This window comes from Helianthus annuus, chromosome 14 (genome assembly GCF_002127325.2).
Source record: "Helianthus annuus cultivar XRQ/B chromosome 14, HanXRQr2.0-SUNRISE, whole genome shotgun sequence".
In the NCBI taxonomy this organism is placed as follows: Eukaryota; Viridiplantae; Streptophyta; class Magnoliopsida; order Asterales; family Asteraceae; genus Helianthus; species Helianthus annuus.
In genome coordinates, this window is record NC_035446.2 from 136,011,309 (window position 1) to 136,025,811 (window position 14,503).

A 14,503-nucleotide genomic window follows, 5' to 3' on the forward strand; every position below is an offset into this window, starting at 1 on the left:
AGCTTGGGTTAGGGCATTAGTTGGCACGTGGCTTGGGTGGCATACATGGGCTAAACCCACATTCAACACGGTGGGCTGACCCGCTGGGGCGTGGGTTTGGTGGGTTTCGCTGGGCTGACCCGCTGGGCTATTTGAATATTATTTAAAACAACAAATTTAATTTTTTTAATATTTTTAAATAAAGAAAATTACAAAAAAAAAAAATTCCTAACTTTTATATTTGTTTTTTATCTCTTCTCTCAACGCAAACACTAGTTGTAACTCGTCACCCTATAGGTGATCAATGGGCTGGGATAGAAATTTCAAATCATCCCGTTTTTGTTTCTGGGCATCTCTAGCTTCTTTGCTCCTTCGTATTTCGGCCCTTTGTTGTTGGAATACGTTAAATGTATCCAACTTGCATGAAATGTCATCCAACTTGGCCAACGGCTAGCCCAACGGCTATTTTCTTTTGGCCATACACAGCCCGCCATGTCAGATCGCTTCCCCTGCCCCACGCCCGGCTTGAAACCCAAGCCCCAAGGGCCACACCCTAACCCAAGCCCACCCGGGGTGGTGCCTTGAGCGTTTTCCCCCAACCCACGCCCCAACCCAAGCCCCATACCCCATGGCCTTAACTGTGTATCATCCAATCAATACATTCCTGCACATTACCAGTAGGGTAAGCAAGCTGCCATTGTATCAGTTTTTGTTGCCATTCACTAACAATTGGACCTCCATTTTTAAGCTCCAAGAGAGTCATCATATCCCTCCCACTAATCAAAGGTTCAACCTCCCACACTTTCTCTAAACCAAGTTTCAAAATTTCTTCCTCAACCTTTTTAAACATTCCCACTTTATCTACACTACTCTCATCTGTATAATCTTCGTCTATAAGTACTGTTAGCATCAACGCAGCGCGCCAAAAATCTTTGATTTCCCTAAGAATCAGACCCGGCAAGACTCTTAACCTCAACGGATCGGGAACCTCAATCATATTCGAATTCCAATCAACCTCAACAGGTTTCATATCCTCACTTGAAATCATATGAGGAATCAAAGACAAGAACTTCTCAGCTGCATTATGCAACTTTATGACATTTTTAGCATCACTCGCTTTGCGCTTCAGCGAGTTTTTAAAAATGTGGTTCACAGTCGATATAATTTTCCTTTTGTTCTCGCCATGAACAGTCTTTCTAAGTGGAAGGAATAATGCTGCATACAAGTACAATCTCCTTTGTTCATCACTAAAGCTACAACCCCCTAATGCATTCATAAGTCTCCATGCTGCATTAATATAATTAACACAAATCGTTTCATGTTCTTTGATTTCATGCTTAATATTCGGAGGCAGAGTGAATACGACCCAGAATAACTCGAATTCAGACATGTAATCCATAGCTTTAACCGGTTGGTTCCCACTTACCATAAGATCAATCTCATTCCCAATTCTTTCTCTGCTGATTCTATCAGCAACGGCTGATTTCACATCGGTATCTGCAGCGGCAACCTTGAGATCTTTGACCATTTCAAAGTCAAACACGGTACTAAAACGAATCGCTCTAAGAACCCTCAAAGGATCATCTAAAAATGTTACTTTAGGAGGTAAAGGCGTCGCAATCTTTCCAGATTTCAGATCATCAAGTCCTCTACCTGTGAAATCTTCAACCGAGCGTGTATTAATATTGTAAAACAAGCTATTAATGGTCAAATCCCTTCTATACGCATCCTGTTCCGCAGAACCAAATTCCACTGTTGAATTTCCGCTGTTTTCAGCGTAATCTTCTGATCTCAAGTTCACGAAATCAACCCACACATCAAAAAGACGCATTCTTGCGGTTTCCAAATGCTTCGATTGATCCGGTTTGCTGTGTATAACACCAATCCCTTGCGGTTTTCCACCCGTGGATACTAAATAACCATTTACCTTTTCGCAAAACTCTGTACCCAACATATTATCAAGAGCAATATCGATATCGTAACATTCTTTTCCTAGAAGCTTGTCTCTGACCCACCCACCAGCAACCCGAAGTTGCGTTTCAAGACTATAATGGCAAACAACCTGAAGCAATTGATCGAATAGTTGCTTCTCTGTATCGGTTAAACTGATACTTTCAGTCACCACAACACTCCAAGGAGAAGATAAGTTCCCCTTGGCCTTTGATAGTACTCCGCGGCAACACCTGTGAGTTGTTGAAAAGAGGAATCTAGGGTTTCTAAAACTGACAGTGGTTTTGAAAGATGTAATAAAGGTCCTCCCAATTGTTAAAGAAGATCCACACAACCACCCTGCTTTAGCCATAACCATGGAATTGTATATAATAACTACAGAACATACATTTGACACATAGTTTTTGAACTAAATGTATGTTAAACTAAGTGAATACAACAACACATAAACCCTAGGTATGATAAACAATTGCTAGCACTGTGATAAGAGACTAAAAAAGGATAAACACATTTGGGGAAGAATCTATCCAGTTCAATTTACGATTTTTGTAATCAAAGACTACTGCATAACAAACCCTAACAGTGCATGAAAAAGGAAGTTGAATTGATGAGATAGTTTAAAGTCAGAACCAATCAACGGGCGTTTGGCAACTAATAAAAGATCTGAACCATTAAATGCTGAATCAGTAAAAGAAGGTCTGAACCATTAAGAGCCAGTATAATGCTTAACAGTTTAGAGACAAATGTTTGACCAATTCAGATTAGAGGTCTTAACCATTCAGACTTAGTATAATGCTTAACAATTCAAAGGCAAATGTCTGAACCATTCAGACATCTGCTCGCGAAACAAACAGTCTGAACCATTAAGTGTTGAACCAGTAAAAGGTCTGAACCATTAAGAGGTAAACAAACACTCCCCAAGTATCATTAATTACATGTATATTATGATTGAAAATGGAACCTAGTAGATTAACGGCTAACTTGCAAGGCTAAATCTATCCAGACGCCCCCGAATCTAATTTAACACCTAGTCGTTGCGTATAGGCTGTGTATCAGTCTATACACGGCTGCCTCAAAAAAATAGAGACAACACATGTGAATCGGCGGGACCATACTGCCTATACGCGACACATGTTTTATTTTCTTCAAACTTGGGAAGGTTTTTGTTATTTCTTTTTTTTTTTTGCGCTATATGCCTTGCATTGAACACAAGGTTGGAAAAGTCGCTAGTCAGCCGGTGAGGTGGGGACTAAAGACTACTCGAGATTACTCGGATCGGGTTTTTTATATGTAATTTTAAGTTTTATGTATACATATACACATTTTTATAGGTAAATATTTGAAGTAGCTAGGTTTTAACTCTTACTTAACTCATTTTTTAAGTATATAAGATTAATTGTTGGAATTCACATGGTTTGGTTGGACATTGGCCAGAATTTAGAGGTTTTGGCCGGAATATATACGTTTTTTTGCCGGAATCTAGCCGGAATCGCCGATTTTTGGCTGGTCGACTAGGCCCGACTAGCGATTAATGGACCGATTAACGAAAAATTACTCAGTTACTGGCCGACTAGCGATTAATCGCCGACTAGTCGCGATTTTTACAACACCGATTGAACATGAGGCATATATATATTTTTTACTTATTTCTTTTTTAAAATATTTATTATTTTAATAAGATTTTTACGGAAAGTGTGTTTTTCCTAGAAAGTCTAGGAAGCGATTTGGGCCATCCAATGGGTGTGTTTAACGGTTGAGATCATCTTGGTGGCATTTTGGTAATATGTGTTTCTTAAAAATAGGATTATTTAATTAATCAGGGGTAGATATGTCATTTAATTTGTTTTAAATATGGAAATAATTGTCATTCCAAAACCACCCCACATTTCTTGCGATTTTTTTCTCTTTCTCTCTCTCTCTCTCTCTATCCCTTTCTCTCTCTCTCTCTCTCTCTCTCTCTCTCTCTGTCTTCCTTCTATCCTACATGAAGAAACACATCGTATTAATATGCTTGCTGTTAAAACACAGCGTATGAATCTGCTCGCTGTTAAAACACAACTGTATGAATCTGAATGCTAAAACACAACTGTATGAATCTGAATGCTAAAACACAACTGTATAAATCTGCTTGCTGTTAAAACACAACTGTATGAATTTGCTTGCTGTTAAAACACAATTGTATGAATCTGAATGCTAAAACACAACTGTATGAATCTGCTTGCTGTTAAAACACAACTGTATGAATCTAAATGCAAAAACACAAATGTATGAATCTGCTTGCTGTTAAAACACAACTGTATGAATCTAAATGCAAAAACACAAATGTATGAATCTGCTTGCTGTTAAAACACAACTGTATGAATCTGAATAATAAGACACAGCGTCAAGAAATCCTCCAGCATTACCAACTTGAATGCTAAAACACAACTGTATGAATCTGAATACTAAAACACAACTTTATGAATCTGCTTGCTGTTAAAACACAAATGTATGAATCTGGATGCTAAAACACAACTGTATTGAATACGAATACTGTTGGTGAAGAGTAAAACGATAGAAAGAATTGTATATACATATGATTTGAATAAGATTTGGATTCGAAACACAACCAAAATTCCGAAAATCATGGACATAATCAGTTACCTTCGAGATCATGCAATGTTAGTTAATGAAATATAAATTCCAAAAATAAAATTAAAATGTGACATTACATAATTGCACTTCTAGTTAAAATAACTCAATGCCACATGTCCAATTCTCATTGCTTCCTAGACTTTCTAGGAAAAATACACTTTCTACCTAACTCCTACTCTCTCTCTCTCTATATATATATATATAGAGAGAGAAAGGGAGAGAGAGAGAGTAATTATTATATGATACGAACATTAACAATTAAGGAAACTAAACCACCCTTTTATACGTAACAAACCAAACATGATAAACACCATAAATAAACATCACATATAGATGACAACCAAAATTGTACATATCTAACATTAGTTTGTACATACATAACAAAAGAAAAGATACAACTGAATATGAAATACAAAAATACAGAGAATCGCCATGCTATGCCAACGGGTCTTGATCTGTTAGCAGATGCTGACCTGCCAGACCAGGATCCAGATGCTGTCTTGCTGGTGGTAGTGGTCAAGGATCGAGACCGTCCACCCTCCGCGTATCGTGCAACTTCTTAACCACCCACCCTAGCAAGTCCTCAACCTGGCCGATTCGGCGAGTAATCTTGTGGTAGTAGGCCGGAGGTAGCCCCGCATCTCAGTAAAGATGTCGTGGATACTTAGGCGGCCCTAGTGGTGGCGACTGTGGGTGTGGTGGCATATCATGCTCATGCGGCGACTGCGACGTCTCTCCACACTCGACCCTCGGAAGCACGATGGGGATGAACTTCGGCAACGGTTGCGCCACGAAAAGTTGGTGGTCCCTCGTGCGAAACCGAAGGCCGGTGCAGGAGAACTTGCGCACGATGCACATGCCCCACATTGTGCGCCTATCTAACATCTTCGGCATGACCGACGAGGATAAATGGACGTCACCATGTGAGAAGTGTCCCAAGGAGCGGGCAAGAATGGTAGCTAGGGCGGACGACCTCATGTATAACATATAGTACAAGAAGAATAGATCAGCACCCATGCACCACTCCCGGCTTCTCTCATGCGAGGCGATGGCAGTGTTGTAGAGATCGCTAGGCGCTAGTCGGGCGGTGGGTACTGACTAGGGATTAATCGGGATTAATCAGGATTAATCGGATCGGAATTTTTATATATAATTTTTAAATTTATATATATACACGTACATTAATATCAATATAATACTTAAAAATAGTTCAAAATTCAAACAACTAAGTTTAAAACATAGCAAATCAAGTATTTAAACATTCAATACACACATTAGTATCAATATAATACTTAAAAATAGTTCAAAATTCAAAAAACGACGTTTAAAACATAGCAATTTAAGTATTTAAACACTCAAACATTAACATATCAGTCAGGGCCTCATGGAATATGTTTTAATGGGTTAGAAACATGTTTTTTGGGGGCTATATTGGAACTAAACAACTTGGGTCATGTATTTAATGGTTAAAAACATTTGTTTGGGTCAGATTTAAACTAAAAAAGAGTGGGCCGAATACAAACGATTTAGCCGACTTGGGCCGATTTGGGCCGCCTTGCACCGACTAGGACCGACTTGGACCGACTACCGACTAATGGTCCGACTAGCTCAAAATTAGTCAGCTAAGGCCCGACTAGCGCCTAGGCGCCGATTAATACCGATTTTTACAACACTGGGCGATGGACATGCCGATAAGCGTCTGGAGGGACTTGTTGTAAGGGTCTACAATGCCCGTGACCCCCCTGAATTCTCCAAGGGAGCATCGTCAATCACTGTCCAAAAACCGAGGAGCGTGGCTCTATCCATGGTTGTGAGGCCTTTGGTATATAGCGGGGTAACCGTATCCTGCTCAGTATACAAAGTTAATTTACCTGATCAACTAAATTTAACTCAAATTATACATTGTGATTGTTGGATATATGTATGTCCGATCGTACTTAAAGTCAACGTAACTAACTCGGTACGATCCGAAGAGTTACATGTTGGTACACGAATCGTATATGTTCACGAGTAGGTAGATTATTATTTATGAAGCAATAATTGTTTAAACCCGAGGGACTTAATATTAATTAGATTATTATTAAGAGGATTATAATTGTATAATCTTAAAGGGCCTTAATGTAAGATTGAGCTTTATAAAAGGATGATAAGGTGGAAACCCTAGACACACTTTTTTAAAAACACAAAACCCTAGCCACCCTCCGAAGCTTGGCCGCCACCCACTTGTTGTCGACCAAGCATCGCCGCCGCCTTCTTCTTGGCCGGTTCTACTCTCGGGTATCTTGTGCTCGGTTGTGAACTTCCTACTAGCGAGGATTCGTTGTAACCCGCATGTTACAATTCTGGTGTAGTAGTCAAATGTTGATTACTAAAACCCTCTATGGTTGTTTATTCCTTTTATTTGTTTATACGCGTCTAACCTTGATCCTGATTGGGAATATTTATTAATCGGATTAATAAATCAAATTCATATAATCGGATAAATCAAATTTATATAATCGGCTTTTGGTAAATTATATAAACCGCTTCCGCTATTATTTTGATACACTGATTCCCATCAGTGATATCAACCTAAACTTGAATTGCTTGTTTCTTCTCTCGTATTTTTGCGCTTCTTTTTGTGCGTCTTCTTAATTTAATTGTGGTTTAGATTAAATTAGTTTGTATACTAATCGTTCAAATCTTTGTGCTTTACCTTTTATAGCCACATGCTTTTAGTACTAACCCTAGCTATTTAGGTTGATTGGGTTTTTGAATGACTTAATAATGGTCATCAATAGCCAATTTATAAAAACTTATTCTAAAAAATCACCTAAACCTTTTACAAAACAAATCAAGTCTAACAAAAATAAATCTAAGCATTTAATATCTCTAAAATTTATCTCATATAGAGTTAAATTAGTAAAGAAAAACTTGGTTTGAACTTTTATTATCCACTTTAACCACCAAGTGTTTATTGATCAAGCACGTTTTTCTTTTATCTAACAATCACTTCTAATATATTTTAACAAGTGTTTATTGAAGCTGTAACATGGGAAGAAAACATTAAGCATATGACCTTAGAAATTTCAAACTCTTGATACAAATGTTTTACAACTTTTAACACATTAAAGATCAACCAATTGTTGTGATGGTATTCAAATCATACATCCAAGATTTTGATTAGCATATACGACGACACAAAGTGATTCCATCACCCACCGGAAGTTGACAAATCTCGACTCTTGTATCAGCAGCCAAAGCTTTGTTAAGCTCTAGTACGAAATCTCTGTAATACCTTACATACTTTCTAAGTGGTGCATCTGGTGGTGCCACCAAAGACCCGTTCCAAAGGGTGTTATCGTACCCAATCACTCCCCCAATCTTGACAAGATCAATTAACCTTTTGTGGTAGTTAAGATAGTTATCTTTGTCAGCATCCACAAATATAAAGTCAAATGATCCATGGAAATTTACATCATCCACCATTTGGTCAAGAAGAGGAAGTGCAGGGCCTTCTCTAAAATCAATCTTGTGAGCAACACCGGCTTTCTCAATAATCGGAAGGCCAATTTCGTAATTTTCACGGTTTATGTCCAATGCCAAAATCTTACCATCCTCCGGGAGAGCAAGGGCAGTGGAAAGAAGAGAGTAACCCGTGTAAACACCGATCTCCATCGTGTTCTTAGCGTTAATGAGTTTGAGTAGTAGATTTAAAAACTGTCCTTCATCCGCCGATGTGGTCATTAGATTCCTGTATATATTTACTTGGAACATTTAGAAAAAAACATACGAAATGCACCCACAAGCCATATAAACTAGTTTGGAATAAGAAGTTACGTACCAAGGGTGTTTGGCAGTGACCTCACGTAGCTCCTTCATGGGTTGTGGCTCTCTTGGGTAGACACTGGTTTCAAGAATGTATTGGTAAAGTGCATCGCTTTGAAGGAGACTCTTGTGGCCAACTTCTTGGTGTTTTGCAGGTTGAGTTTCTCCGATGGCAGCCATTGAAATGATTATATGTGTTTGTGTGTGTGAAAAGTGAAATGAGGTAGGATTTGTGAACCTGAGAAGTAACGAGGGGTGCACCAGACTTTATAGAGAGCTGATTAAGAAGAGATGGGAGTTGGTGAAGTAGGACTAAGGAGTTAGGAAGGTGGTACGTCAGTGCGGTTGTTGTTGGTAAAAGTTGACTTCTGACTTAGCCAACCATAGCTGACTTGGGGGTTGGTAAGCCTGTTTGTTTTTCTTTTGGTTATTGTTGAGTCCACGCCCCGCTTACGTTATGCGTATATAATGTATATATATCTGTGGGCACTCGGGGGGGCAAAAGTGAAAGTCATTAATTTTAACGTTATTTTACTAATTTTGTGAAAATAATGTTAAAAGAGGGGATAGTTAATCATGCATCATGTGGTGGCGTTGATAGCCGGAAAACAAGGGAGTACATGCACTAATTGGCTTTTGTCTTAATTGTCGAGTGTTATGTGTCTGCCTTATGTCCAAGGCTTGATATAAAACTACCATCGAGCCGGGGGTCTCACTAAAAGTAGTCTCTCTATTCCTACGAGGTAGAGGTAAGATTGTCTACATCATACCCTCCTCAGACCCTATCTTAGCTTTACTATTGGTGGGATTTACTGAGTATGATAATGATGAGTCCCTATTTTTATTTTCACCAACGCTGGTTATTAGTTATGATAAATTGACAACTCACTAACCTATAATTATCTAACTAAGCAAACGTTTTTCTTTAATTTAGTCTGGACCATGGTTCCTTGTTTTCATTTTGGTTATTGTTGAGTCCTTAATTTAATTATAATAATAAATAATTATTAATTAATGAATTATCATCTCTTTAAGAAAACACAAATACAATATTCTAATGATGCATGAAATATTATTTTCTGATATTTTAGCAGGGTTATAAAATTATACTATATTAACCTAGACTTAGTGTTATATTATGTTTATAAGTATTGTAATTATGTGACACTTGTACATCAAACTTCGTAGAATTATAATATCATTAGGGTCAAACTGTTGGTTATGATGGTTGAAACTGGCGCCAAACAACCGCCAAATCATATGTGTATATATGAATGCCTGCAACAATGGTCATTCACCAAAAAATAAACGTCATTTCCTTATTCATTCCCTGTGTTCTTTTGATTTAATGGAATTTTGCAAGATAAAAGAAAGGGACGAGGCTACAAGTCTTATACGTTAGGCCATCGATATCGGCACAAACAATCAAACAACAAATTACAACTATGCAGAAGAATATGTGGTCACTAGCACCGACGGCGGGTTATGGTCTGCAGTCTGGTATGTCAATACACACTACAAGAATCATCACTCTGATAACATTACACAATTTAAGCATATAAAAAACTCTTTTGGTGTTGAATCAAGAGTGGGTGAATCGGATATTTTATTTATAAGGGGTATGGGTATTGTAGAAATGAAATTGGAGAACGAATATATAAGGATTCATAGCATATTTTAATCCACTGGATTAGAGAAAAATGTATTAAGGGTCTGTTTGGTATGGGGGAATGGAATGGATAAGGTAATGGAATGTATGAGGTAATGGAATTGATCATTACCATTCCATGTCTTGTTTGGTTACCATGTGTGAATGAAATGAACAATTACTTTTTGTTGCTTGGTATGCGAAAAAGACGAAGGAATAAAATCAGATGGCGGTGGTCAGTGATGGGCGATGATGGGGCGTGGTGCTAGGTGTCAGTTGTAGCGGCGACGGTGGTGGTGGGTGGAGACGACGGCGGATGGTGACAATGGTGGTGGTGGTGGATGTCGGTGGAGGTAGGTGGCGGCGGTGGCGATGGTGGTGGCAGGAGTGGTCGGGGGTGGTAGCAGCGGCGACAGTGGTCGGAGATGGCGGTGGGTGGTGGCGGTTGACTGCGGTGGCGGCGGTGATCGAAGGTGGCAGTGGCAATGGTGGCGGCGATGATCGAAGGTGGGTGGTGGCGATGATCGGAGGTGGCAGTGGCGACGGTGGGTGGCGGCGAGGACGGAGGTGGGTGGCGGCGGTAGGTAGTGGCGGCGGTGGTGGCGCGTGGCGGCGGAGGTGGGTGACAGCGGAGGATGACGGTGGTGGTGGTGGTGGTGGTGGTGGTGTGCTAGCAACGGTGGTGGGTTGTGGTGTTGTTAATGATGGGTGAAGAGGGAATGGAACGAAAAAAAACAGGGGGGACGGATGGAATGATTTTGAGGGAATGGAATGCATTTTGGAATGGACGATTCCATTCCATCGACCAACCAAACACTTTATTCTTTATTCCCTTACAATGATCCATTCCATTCCACCTCTCATTCCTACATACCAAACGCTGCCTAAGTCTTGAACAACTATGTCTACAAGGCTATTGTAACATCTCGTACTTTCAGGTTAACGACGTTAACTGTTTCCGTTAAGTATTATTCGTTTACACGCACAAGTTTTAACACATGAAGTTAAGTTGATTAACTTTGCAAATAGAGGGACTTGCGAGTCTTTATACAAAAGTTATTATGTTGATGACTTTCTACCTAAGTTTTGATTTAGAAAACTTGGGGGAGCTTTTGTGCATTTGCTTTAGTTTTTTTTTTTTTTAAATATATATATAACCAATCCCCAAACCCTAGATCGCCCCACCTCCCATTCATGTACTCCCCCCCCCCCTCTCTCTCTCTCTCTAGCACACACACACATACATCTTTCGGATCATCATCTCTTCATCTTGAGGCCCTTGCTTGCTTCCGGTAATCATCTAATTGTTGTTTATATTTCGTATACATGTGTGAAACTTGTAATTTTGATTAGTTGATGCATGATAACATGATGACATGTTTTAGGGTTTTGCTAGAGATATGTATTTTAACGTTTACATAATGATTCTTGATGATTTAATAACTTGATGATCACATAGGTACATTAGGGTTTATGTTCTTGATGATTGTTTGACAAATCTTGATGAGTTTTGTTGGTTAATTGGATAGGTAACTTGTATAATCTGCAATAGAGGGTGTCGATAGGTTGTATAATTGCAAAACATGATAAAGAAATCATTAAAACTCATTTTTGTAAAGTGAGGTCGAAAACAAAAGCTCTTAGAATTTTGCAGCCGTCTTGCAACGGCTGTAACTTGATCATAACAGAACCAAATTGAGATTTTCTTGAGTCTAAACGAACCTCTTGGAAATACGCTTCTAACCGCGCTGGTTTCATAATACTGATTTTTCTTGAAAGTTTTCCAAATTAATCCTTTTGCTTTTCTCATAAGCAATGACCATATAACAATCTTTTATGTTGTGATTTGTTCTTTCACATACAGTGCAAAACAATGTGCCTTTACCCCTTTTTGAACCAAATTTTGATTTGGCCTTAGAACCATATTTGGGACCAGTAGTTTGAGATGGGACAATTTGAGGGATAGCCGTTGGAGCTATTTTCTTTTCAGAGGTCACAAAGTTCATTAGTTTGAAACCCTTATCAACATATGTTTCATCAGACCATTTTAAGTTGTGTTGGTCATTGAGATTTTGTGAGGAACACGGATATACACTTGAAAAACACTTGGATTTGTCAAGAGTGATTTCAATCCCATAGGGTTTGTTATGACAATCTCCTTCCCATTTTAACTTTTGGGTACAAACTCAATTTCATCCTTATTTGAGGAGTGTAATCATTTGGTCTTTGTGTGTGATGATACCCAACACCAAATTTTACATTACTTTGTGTTTGTTGGTTTAGGAGTACCTCAAAACCTTTGCATGATTCTACCCATTTTTGGCAAACCACCTGAGTAGATTCAAGCTCCTTTTGACACATTTGATATTTTGTGAGAAGTGACCCTAACTATGTAGCATAAATGTGGCTTCATGTTTTAAATCAGAAATCATTTGATCCTTTTCTTTGAGAGATTCTTTTTAAGAGCTTATGGTTTGACTCAAGATCTTTTCAAATCTTTCAGAGTTTCTCTTAACATGATGTTCACTACTTTAATATCCCCAAATGCCTTAGATGTATTATTCAGAACAAAGTTTTTTTTTAAGATTTCAGGGGATATATCAATATTCTGAGTGAGATTCTCAGCCATTGATCCAGCATATAACCTAGAGCAGCCACCAGTAGTTTCTTTCTAGTGAAACTTCACTAGTGCTCTAATCTGAAGTCTCACTTATGATCTCAAATGCTACTAGTGCAAGGTTTTTGTTTCCTTTATCCATAGAAATCATACCAAAATGCTCATCATTCAAATCCTCAGGCCGATTGCTCCAATCTATAAAGCTTTGAGTGAAAATCTCTGTTGCGTAGTTTCTGGTGCAGGGCAACCATAGTAGTTTAGGAAACAACTGGTGCATGAGTCTGGGATTGAACTTGTGACTATGAGGGTGTTTGAACATGTGCTTGTGGCATGTTAACATGTGCAATTTGGTACATTGGTGGCCCATTAACATGTTGATATGGCATTTGAGTTGGTCCATGTACAAAGTGAGAACTAGACTGTGTGTTTGGACTAGGGATATTTTAGGAAGAATTTTGATGTGTTTTTTAAAACCTTGAGTATGGTCCAGTAGACAAATTTGATTGATTCGCTAGACTAGGGTAAGTCACAAAGGATGATGGGCTCTGTGTAAAACTTCTACATTCCCTAGCAAAGCTTCCTAGTTTGTGACATTTATAACATTCAACCCTAGACTTGTCTTTTTCAAATTTACCCTTACCCTATAAACCAGGAAACCTTCTACCAATTTTATTATATTTGTTTGACTTGATATTTAATAGTGCAAGCTTTGTTGAGTAGTTTCTGGTGTAGGGCATCCAACAGTTTAGGAAACTACTGGTACTTGAGTCTAGGATTGAATATGAGTCTGTGAGGGTGTTTGGACAGGTGCTTGTGGCATAGTGACATATGCAGTTTGGTACTATGGTGGGCCATTACCATATTGATATAGCACTTGAGTTGGACCATGAACAAAGTGAGCAGTAGACTATGTGTTTGGACCAAGGGCATTTTGGAAAGAATATTGGTTTGTATTTTGAAAACTTGAGTATGGTCTAGTAGTTGAGTTAGATTGATTCATTTGACTAGGGTAAGTCATATAGGATGAGGGGTTCTGTGTAGGACTTCTACATTCTTTACCAAAGTGTCCTAGCTTATGACATTTATAGCACTCAACTTTAGATTTATCCTTTTCAAATTTACCCTTACCATCCAAACCAGGAAATCTCCTACCAGTTATTATAAAATTTATTAAACTTGATACTTAGTAGGGCAAGCGGGTCTAGAAGATCAAATTCCTCTTGATTAATTGATCATTCATCAACGTGTCAAAGTTCTGGTTTCCAAAAAGTGATGAGTTAATTCGAGAATTAAATCCAGAAGTTATGTCAACCAAATGATCATTACTCTGATCACTTATATTATTGGTTGATGATGATCCATCATGACTCAGTAAGACTGTGTTACCATAGGTGTAATCATTAGTTGTCTTTCCTGATGAGACCATATTAACTTCAAATTTATATAAGTTTTTCATATAATGTTCAGTTGGGTTCCCGTTGAACAACCTAAGCCTCATTCTCATGGTGAAAAGGTTGCCAATGGCTTTGACTATGTCTAATGCTACAAGCTTCTTCTTTTGGATTGTTGATTTTGTGTGGTTGTTTAAGTGGGAACCGCATGTAAGATCCATGCCTGTTATTTTCTCACATAACAAGATTATTAAGTAACAACAATAAATAGCAAAGTGGAAGGCTCTGTAATGGCTCAAAAACAGTGTTTTTTGGTTCGGGTTAGGTTGGGTTGACAAAAGACACTTTTTGTTTAAAATTGTATATACTTCAAATTTATAGATACTTATAATAACAAGAATATAGCAATAAAAATCATCCACTTTTATGAAGTAAACAATTTAGTAGGTTCAGATGTTAAAAACACTTGAGGTGACT

At 38.4% G+C, this 14,503-nt stretch overlaps 3 protein-coding genes across 3 annotated transcripts; 1 reads left to right on the forward strand and 2 right to left on the reverse strand.

The window, feature by feature from the left end:
- Positions 1-212: 212 nt before the first annotated feature.
- On the reverse strand, positions 213-2,528 carry LOC110903945 (tRNA nucleotidyltransferase cca2). Its single transcript, XM_022149756.2, has one exon. The coding sequence runs from the start codon at positions 2,285-2,287 to the stop codon at positions 614-616; it is 1,674 nt and encodes a 557-aa protein (XP_022005448.1). The 5' UTR covers positions 2,288-2,528; the 3' UTR covers positions 213-613.
- Positions 2,529-7,563: 5,035 nt separating this feature from the next.
- On the reverse strand, positions 7,564-8,623 carry LOC110903947 (caffeoyl-CoA O-methyltransferase). The gene is made up of 2 exons (XM_022149757.2): positions 8,387-8,623; positions 7,564-8,296 (listed from the first exon to the last, which is right to left on the reverse strand). Exons 1-2 carry the CDS (start codon positions 8,548-8,550, stop codon positions 7,726-7,728), a joined length of 735 nt encoding a protein of 244 aa, XP_022005449.1. The 5' UTR covers positions 8,551-8,623; the 3' UTR covers positions 7,564-7,725.
- A 1,720-nt stretch (positions 8,624-10,343) lies between these two features.
- LOC110907456 lies at positions 10,344-14,175 on the forward strand. Its single transcript, XM_022152439.1, has 2 exons — positions 10,344-10,585; positions 14,103-14,175. The coding sequence occupies exons 1-2, from the start codon at positions 10,344-10,346 to the stop codon at positions 14,173-14,175; spliced, it is 315 nt and encodes a 104-aa protein (XP_022008131.1).
- The last annotated feature ends 328 nt before the right edge of the window (positions 14,176-14,503 follow it).

Bases quoted from the DNA above. Each gene is read 5' to 3' on its own strand.
- LOC110903945 (XM_022149756.2), bottom strand. From the start codon at position 2,287: ATGGTTATGGCTAAAGCAGGGTGGTTGTGTGGATCTTCTTTAACAATT.
- LOC110903947 (XM_022149757.2), bottom strand. From the start codon at position 8,550: ATGGCTGCCATCGGAGAAACTCAACCTGCAAAACACCAAGAAGTTGGC. The intron at 8,297-8,386 runs GTACGTAACTTC...AAATATATACAG, and splicing joins GTCACTGCCAAACACCCTTG to GAATCTAATGACCACATCGG.
- LOC110907456 (XM_022152439.1), top strand. From the start codon at position 10,344: ATGGTGGTGGTGGTGGATGTCGGTGGAGGTAGGTGGCGGCGGTGGCGA. The intron at 10,586-14,102 runs GTGGGTGGCGGC...TATAATGTTCAG, and splicing joins GGGTGGCGGCGAGGACGGAG to TTGGGTTCCCGTTGAACAAC.